At 32.6% G+C, this 9650-nt stretch overlaps 1 protein-coding gene across 1 annotated transcript in view; it reads right to left on the bottom strand.

Annotated features, from left to right (window-relative positions):
* Positions 1-8040, bottom strand: part of LOC102672357 (semaphorin-1A-like) — a 42137-nt gene extending 34097 nt beyond the window's left edge. Inside the window, exons 1-3 of the mRNA XM_006621767.2 lie at positions 7899-8040; positions 6038-6126; positions 5255-5396 (exon numbers count right to left, since the gene is read on the bottom strand). Coding sequence (XP_006621830.1) covers positions 5255-5396; positions 6038-6126; positions 7899-8016 — 349 coding nt within the window. The 5' untranslated portion in view covers positions 8017-8040. The remainder of the gene's footprint in view (positions 1-5254; positions 5397-6037; positions 6127-7898) is intronic.
* Between the last annotated feature and the right edge of the window lie 1610 nt (positions 8041-9650).

Genomic DNA, 9650 nt, shown 5'->3' on the forward strand with positions numbered 1-9650 from the left:
TTTGTGAAAAGTTTTTGTTATATTTTTTTTAATGTAACTCTTCATGGAGATCATCGGTGAATATTTTTTATTTTTTGGGATTTGTCGAATGATATTTCGATTATATAATAATAATCTTTTTATTTTATGTATTTTAAAAATTGATGTAGTTCTCATATGGAAAAGATACTTTCACTCCTTTCATTGAATGTTATAAGCCTTTTTTATCACGATAATTGAATGTAATTAAAAATAAAATATTAAAAAAGCGCATAAACGATATTTGGGAATAAATCAAATATATTTTTGACGAAGTTCGGTTTATAATAAAATGAGCAATATTTCATTAGAGGAATTCCAATGCACGAAAGCTTAATTATTTGATAATTGGAAATTAAAATGTACGTTTGTATTACATGTTGCAATTGTATTTGACAGCGTATTTTTATACAATATTATTGACGTTCGTGGAGAACTCGTTAAAAGAGAAATAAAACAGGTATCAATGTATCGGACATCTAGTGCTCCTATTGTTCCATGTTTTTTGATATTTTTTGATCAGCATCGGAATAAACTTTTTCACTAGATGTGTAATCAGTTCCATTTCCATTGAAATACTATTCAAAAAAGATACTCAAAGATATTTAAAAAAGGAAATAAAAAATTGAAAATTAAAAATTTTGTTAAATTTCATTTTCTTCTTTTGTACTTTCAAATAAATAGTTAATTAATATAGTTGAAAATCCAATTTTATCTTGCATAAATGACAAAAAAAATCCATATTATTTTATTACCGTATTATATTAACGAGAATCTCGCAAAATATGTAATTATATAATTTGATAATTCACTTTTTTTTATTGCAATGAAAACAAATTTTTTTATCATAAAGAAAACTTTAAAAAATTATTCTTATCATTCCAAATTTTATATATAATATTGAAATAAAAATTATCGAAGGAAAATATTAAACAATATGTAAATATTTACAAAAAATATTAAAAAGTTCAACAAACAATTAACTCAATCAACACATTTATAAAATTATATCTCTTCTTTTCCTACAACAATGAAACCATTACAAAACATTGATTAAATCGATTAAAATTCCAATAAACGAACATTGTGCTCAAAATTAGAAGAAATCCAAAAATTTATGCACAAGAGTGTACCAATGTGCAACAAACGATCCCACCGTTAAATTGACTCTTGACCTGTTTCGTGGGTGAGATTTTGAAAATTCGTTGATTAAAAACTTTGTTTATGACACGAGATATCCGCACGAGTGGCTATCGAAAATGAAAGCTTTATCCGCTTCGGTTGCCCTTCGCGCGGCGGAAACGTTGCGATACCCACCCTAACCTTTCCGGTAATGCACGGGGGCCAATATCTGACGAGGGCCATTCTATCCGCTTTGTCGATTGACACTGACCATTGTGCGCACACTTATGCCGCGTTATATCGATTTCTGTTAAAGAATCTCTTGCATTCATGGGATTTTACATTGTGTGTGAAATTGTATAATGTTGCTAATATATATGGATGCAATTCGTGCATTGGCTGCATTCGGATCGAAGTGGAGATATATTTGGTGTATTTTGACCCATTTTGCGATGCAAAAAGTTTTAGATTCATTCAGTTAGAATTCTTAGTATGAGAATTTTGATATTTATGATTTCATAGAAAATGTTATTAATTACAATTTGATTAATATATTTGATACATTGAAAAGCAAGATTATTACGATTCATTGATTATTGATTAAGAAGATTATTTGTTCAGTTCTTTTGAAAATTTTATCAATAACTTCTTTATGTTGAATTTTTAAACTTGTACAAGAAAACATTCAAATTTGACGTTCATTATGTTTACAACAATCTAATATATTTGAATATTATAGTATTATATTGTTACATTACATTAAATGTTATAAATAAATTTAATTGTCTTTGGAATAAAAATTTTTGTTGCAACATAATATTTAGAATTGCTAAAATTTTGAATAGCACATTCATAAAAGATACAATATATTATTGGTGAAAAATTATTTGGCAAAAGTGCGTTGGACGAATGTAATGGAATTTCGTATTTTATTTCAATTAATTTTGCTGTGATAATTTGCGAAATGTGCGGTATCGCAATTAATATTATCGCAATTAATTTAAGCATTGACACGATAAATCGCGTATTTAATTGTAATGTGTTAGGTAACGTTTTTGATAGATAATTTGAATTTACGATCTACCGACTCCATTAGAAGCTAGTAAGTACTGCTCCCAGTTATTAATGTGCAGTTAATTGCCACACTTTGCCAAAATGCCGGTAATATTAAATGTCGAAAAATCGATTAAAATATACTTATGACCCGTAATATAATACTTGATAATTAATACAATATACAATTTTCATTATTTATCACTTTTATTTATCATGTTCTTTTAATTCTAGCACTTTTTAAAACTTTCTTAATGTTAATCTCTATAATTAAAATAAAAATTATTTTATTAGAAACTTGTGAAATTTTCTGCTCGACAAAACTTTGGATAAACATTCATTCAAACTATTAAAAATGCAATAACCTCTTATTTAAAATTCAAATAATTTCCATTAAAAATTTATTATATTACTAATCACACTGTTTTGAAAATGAAATACAGCATCAAACACTTTCAATATTTACATTTACAAATCCAAATACCTACATATTTATTCTCCACGAGAAAAAAGAGAGAGAAAGAGAGAGAGAGAATCACGATTCATATCCTTTTTTCCCCTCATTCCAACATTTTCCATCTATTTCATCCCCAATGTATCGATCCCCGAGAGAAATTCTCATTTAAATCGATCGCTTTTTTGCCAAACAATCTCCCCGCACAGCAAACTCTCTTTACAGATACATTCTCCCTTAACGATAAGAGCAAAACGGAATCAACTCTCTGAAACCACCTCCACCATCACCACCACCATCACCACCACCATTACCGTCGTAACGAAAATGAGACTTTGGCCGAGCGTAATCGAAGCTGAAGAAAAATCGTTCAATTGTTATTCGCGTGACGCAGCAGAAAGATATTAGGGATGGCCGAGGAGCCCTATAAAACGCGGGACGAAGGAATGATAATGTAATAAGTGGCGGTGATAAGGAAAACTAGTTTGGCCGCTGTAGGAAATCGGTGGGTCAGCAATGGAAAATCGCTGAGCAGAAACGAAGACGAAGAAAAGAGCGAAAGGGGGTGGAGTAAGGGGGTGGGACGAACATAATGGAAATTGAACCGAGTTGGACGCGGTTGGTGGGCCGAGTAAGGAAATCAAATCCATTTGCTCGTCACCTTATCGTTAAGTCATAATTGCGCACCACGATCGTTGTGTACTTCTCCCTTTTTCTCTCTCTCTCTCTCTCTTTCTCTCACTCACTCGCTCTCTTTCTTTCTTTTTAAGGGTGGCGTTCGAAACGATCGGCGCGGATAAAACGTGCTCCAGAAGAAGAATTACACGGGCGCGTCCGTTGATACACAGCCAGATAGAGAGGTTGAGAGAAAGAGAGATCAAGCCGAATGGATTTCTGGTAAGCCCCCGTAAGGAATATCGAAGGCGTCTTATCTTGGAGGATATTTATAACCGGGAGGGAAGCCTGCCTGCTCTCTATTTTCTTTTTCTTCTTTTCGCCAATTTACGTTGCATTTCTCGAAATTACCGGCTGGCAATTACTCAGACGTATTGACGTTGGAATGAAGAATAAACGAGTTGGGATTTTATGAAGTTGGTAAAGGGATTGAGATTTTTCTTGGTTTATGAATCAAGCATCGTTTGAAGAGATTCTCGTGAAAGTTTTTGAACGTTATCGAATAATTGTAACGTTTTAATTTTTTTTTCTTTTGTATTGAGATTTGTAAAGATTTGATTGTTGAATATTTTTTTTTTGGACAGATTGTTGAAGAAAATGGAAGAAATAATAAATAAATTTATAAATAACGCAATAAAATTTTTATATTGTTAACCATCTGATTAATTATTGTTTCTTATCATTCTTTATAATTTTATAATTTTCAAATAATTTTTTTTTCGTTCAATGTAATAATTTATAATAAATTTTGAAATAATTTAATCACGTTTTCTTTTTAATTTTTAAAACTATCTATCTGGAGTTGTTATTTATTTTAATAAATATTTTTAATATTGAATAGAGAGAGTTCAGTAAAACTTTGGTTAAAAATATCGAATAAAAGAGCTTTTACAGATTTAACAGATTATATTATACGATGTATTATTTGAAATGCTAAACAGTGAAATTTTCGAGTTAGTCCGTTTTTCTCGTAACGGAGGTGAATAACAGAAACATAATGAAACTTCTAAAATCAAGTTGCATTATACGTGAATCGTGTACAAGGGATACAAAATTGGAGAGCATGATCCTTGAGAGTTGTTAGACAATTTGGAGCTTGGACTCCAGCCCAATTAGCCTATGCACACATTCGCCTTGCTTTTAGCCAAAATTTGATCTCTATTTAGAGATTACATTGCTAAACCTTTCCAGTTACGAAGATCATTCTTCGTAACTATGTACCCCTGAGGCAGAAATGTTGAATCCTTCTTCAACGAAATTTAATTTTAAGTATTTTACTAATTAACTTCACAATTTTTCTTCTTACGTCGATTGTAATTGTAATATATCTAATTTCATTATTCTCATTTTAAATATATTTCTTTAAATTCAATTCAAGAAAAATACCTCAAATATACGAAACATATGAGTATCTTTTGAAAATAACTTAATTCTAATTCCAATTTTACTATATTTCCAATTTTACTATTCCAATTTGAATCCATATCACCAAAAACGAAATATTTACTCAAAATTTTATCTTAATCTTGTAAAATTCATTTCACAAGAAATCTAAATCAATTATGAATACTGAAAATATTACAAATTTCAACTTTTCTTAAAAAACTTAAATCAAAATTTCCAAAAATATACTTTCCCACGTCTCTATCAAATAGAGCGATAAAAATAAAAATTCACGGGATAAACGATAAATTTCTCGGTCCAGTTTGTTCGCAAAATTGGCCCAATCCTACTCGATAAGTCTGCAAGGTTAGTGCACCGGGTCAGGCCAACCCCTCTGTCCGGTACACAGGGTCCGGAGAGTGCACTCGACGAGGGTTCTCGGCAAACGTCATAGCGTGGCGAACTTATGGCTGTGTATATATATATATATATTTATATACATACGTGTATATACACACGATATGTGTACATGTGCACAGGCGTACTCACGTATTTCATTGAAATAGAAAGGGTATTCGCCGGGCACGGAACAGTTGAGCCTCGCTTTCAGGAAGCTCGTCCATCTGTCGTTGAACGCATGAGGTCCGCCCTTGTCGTGCTGGCACACTCTACCGACTCGCGAGTACACCGCCTAAAACACAAATGTGCACGAACCTTTCGAACAATCCTTCGATATTTTCCTGCCCTTTGACGGGACCGTCTTTGCTTCTCCAACCTGCGTACGAGCTATTATGCTCGGTTACTTTGTGAGGTTGGGGAGAAGGGGAGAGAGGAGTGGGGTTAAGGGTGAAAGACTTGGCGCGTGAAAATTTGAGGATGCGAGGAGAATGGATTGGGAAAATAGGTTGTGGATTGTGTGGTAGAATGATGTATTGCATTTTTGTTGATTATTTAAAAAAGACGATTATTTATTGATAATTTGTTGGTTTGAAGATTATATGATTATATATTGATGGGATAGGTATTTTGTTTGTGAGATAATTTATTTAAGAAAGCTTGAAGTGTTTAAGAGAGTTGAGAATTTTTTTAAGTTCTATTGATGAATTTGAAATTCTTTTTTAAAACTTTTATTAATGTTTTAATACTAGGAAATCTTTAAAGCAATGACCAAAATATTATTGTTATTTTCTAATGCAAATAAAAATAATTTAAATTTCATAAAAGTGGAAAAATATTTAAAATAAATAAGGAAGAGGATTAAATAAAATTCTTATTGTAAAATATTTTTTCAAGATAAATATATAATATAATATACTTCTAATCAAATCTTACCTTTCCACAATTCATGTACTCGACAGCTGTTTCTCGATAAAAGAAAAAGACATAATCTTCGTATGCAAACGAACTGACGAAGTTCGGACCTGAAATAACAAAATTTGAATCTGTTACAAAAAAATCACTTCTCTAATTTAAATTCTCTGCTATTTATTCATCTCCATAAAGTATTAAATTGTTTCAAACTTCTTTTCTTTCTTTTCCTTTTTCTTTTTTTTTTTATTAATATCAGAACATACTGATTCAATTTCTTTCCTCACAAAATTTCAATAATATTAACAAGTTTTAACAAGTTAATTAAATAATCAATTACGATAATTTTTCATAAACGAAATCGAATTTTCTTTGAACGTCATTAATTAAATATTTTACGAATAAATCATTTTGAAGGGATACAAAAGTTCCAGCATACACTCCAACAATGAGAATCCAATCCATCTCCATCGTTAATCTAAAAAGGATAAGAATAAAAATTCTAGAAAAACGAGAGAGATCTGGAGATAGGAAAAAAAAAAAGAAAAAAAATTGAAAAGAAACTTTTGAGACAACCTTATAATACTTTCCTCCAACATTTCTCCTTCTCCTATTTCTAATTATATCTCTCGTTCGATTTCCACGTATTTTACGACGCAAACGAAATTATCCGTTCGTTTCGGGGCTATAGATGGATCTTCCAATAACTTGGTAATTTCGAAAGAGCGGCCAGTATGATAAATTGCCAACGGGAGGATCGCCTACACCCCCGTTGAAATTGCGATCGATCAAAAATTCCGCAAGCATTAAACGGATTATGCAATTTATACAAAAAACCCGCGTCAGCCGATAACTCGTGATCAGCCGATAAATAATATTTGGAAATTTACCGGAGAAAGAATAGGAGGATAAACGTTGATAAAAAAAAAAAAAAAAAAAAAAAAAAAAAAAAAAAAAAAAAAAAAAAATAGAGAAAAAAAAGGAGAAAGATGCAAATGCAAAAGTAAAGCGTGTAATTTATGCAAAATCTTCTTATATTTATGTTAGTATCGTCCATTATACACGAGGTGTAAAACAAATAAAATAAGCGATAATTTTTCACGTGCGACGATGTCGTAAAATTTTATACGGATGTGATGGCACGATAGAGAGATTCGAATGTGGCGTGGAAATTGTTGTATGTACATACGTTTTCGATCGGTTTTCCAAACATAGCCGTTAAAACGTCGATTAAATAAATATCGAATATTTCAATTCACCGAACGGCAATTTGGGTATAAATAGCTGGTGGAAAAATCATTTTCTAGCATTGAAAATCAATATTATGGTTACGCGCTCTCTATCAATATTTTAGAGTCAAATGGATTGCTGTTCCGTACATCTGGATTGTGGTTATTTTGACTCGTTCATTAATTGAACGACAAGGTTACGATCGTTTAATATTTTTAATAATTTGCATAACGTTACCGGAATCATGGTAATAATTTAGAGTTTGGCTAGTCAATTATTAAAAAAAAGGAAAAAATTTGAATCAATTAAACCGTGTAGAATTACATTAAACCGAATCAAAGAATAAATGATTAATATTGAAAAAACTAAATATCTCAAATTCTTCCCCATCACCCCCCACCCATCCTTTCAAAAAAATTTCAGACTCCTCCTATGATTGTACATATCGTGATCCAAAATCGTAATAATTCTCAAATTCTCTTCTACAACCCTTTCCACAACCCTCTTTCCAACCACCTCCAGCTCGACGAACAAATCGAATCCGCGGCTAATTGAAATTTAGAAACGCGGTAAAATCCCTGCGCACGATAAAATTCCACCGTTGTACGCGTCTCGTGCACGAATATTCTAATGCAATTTGCGCGAGTTCCATTACCGTTCAGCTGGTTCAAATCCGAGCGCTCGGTGCGGATCTTGTCCCTGTGAATCAGCGGCTCGCCACCAGAGAAATCGGCCACCGTCGCCGCGTACAGCTGCCCCTCTGAAACATGCATAAAACGTGTCCCTGTCAGTCGTAGTCAAATCCACCCCCTCACACCTTCCCAACCCCCGCCCCCGCCGGCATTTTACACCGGTTAAACGAGCGCTGGGTGAGCTACAGCTGAAACGAAATCCGCTAAAGGCGCCTTCCACTTCATTTTCAACGTGGCGCTCCGTTCGTGGCCGGAAATCGTTCGCGAAACGAGCCACCACCCTGCTCGCGGCTGTGCCTAATCACCGTTGCATTGTCTCTGCCCACGGTTCAACGATCGCAACACCCGGCTTTGGAACGGGGATTATAGCTGTGCGCTCGAAAGCGGAGGAATTGGCGCTGGCTTCGAGCCTGGCAATTAAAGAGTACCGAAATTCACCTGGGACTCGTGTACTCACAATTAGTATTCATTTTCGCGGTTGGGATTAGAGGGAGGAGGGGCAGGAGACGTGTAATCCAAGATACGGGTGTCGGTCTGTGCGGATCGAACCTCTGTTCGATAGGGATGATTAGGATGAGGGTGGACTGGGGTGAATTTGCGATGGTGGATGGGGATGGAGGTTGGGTATAAGTATAAAAAATGTTGGTAAGTGGTTTATAGACATAGTAGAGTAGATAATAGAGTCTTGAATTTTTCACTTCTTCTTGTAAGCAATTGTACTTTCAATTATTTCAATGAAGCATACAAAGACATTTTTTTAAATACAAAGTTCTAACATCAAAAGATTATAAATAATGGTTGATATCAAGTGGCATACGACAACTGTATTAAAAAATATATAGTTCCATTTAAAGAAGCAATATTTACGAGTATAAATATTTTATGCTTCTATATATAAAAAAATAAATACTAGCAGGAGGGGCCCCCCTCGAAAACATGTTACATTTACACGAAACACTTTTTTTATTTTTCTAAAAATAAGCGATATACATCAGATAATGCTATTCGGTATAATGTATTATCTAATCGGTCATAAAAAAACAATCGAGATATTTCAAATAAAAAAAATACAGTGCCCGAATATTTTAAATATTAAAAAAATACTAAAAAAAGGAATTAAAATGGTAAAATTTACAGTAAAAAATAAATGTATAACAAGTGAAAATTTAAATTTATAAAAAAAAATGTTTTTTTTTTAAAAAAAAAGGTCAAAAAAAATTCCAACACTAAGAAAATTCGTAAAAAAATAAGTGCAGAAACGGCAAATGTACGATGAATGTGCAAAAACTCCATTTAAATTATGCTCTCCTAATACAAAACAGAATTTTTAGCTACAAGTTTCGTTCTTATATTCGAATATATGAAAATCTCCAAGAATTTGACGACAGTTCCAAGAATTGTAGAGATTCCGAGAATTCGACGTCATTTCCAAGAATTTTAGAGATTCCGAGAATTTGACGTGATTTCTCGGAAAAATTTTTCGATCGACCTCCTAACATGTCATGTTCTCCTAATACAAAATCGAATCTTTAGACTGAAATTTTGTTCATTCGACCATTTGGAAATTTCCGAGAATTTGACGTCAGTTCCAAGAACCTCAAAAATTCCAAAAACTAGACCTCAGTTCCAAGAATTTCAGAAATTCCGAAAAATTGACGTCATTTCTCGGAAAAATTTTTCGATCGACCTCCTATCATGTCATGTTCTCCTAATAC

This window comes from Apis dorsata, unplaced genomic scaffold (assembly GCF_000469605.1).
Source record: "Apis dorsata unplaced genomic scaffold, Apis dorsata 1.3 scaffold_636, whole genome shotgun sequence".
Taxonomy (NCBI): domain Eukaryota; kingdom Metazoa; phylum Arthropoda; class Insecta; order Hymenoptera; family Apidae; genus Apis; species Apis dorsata.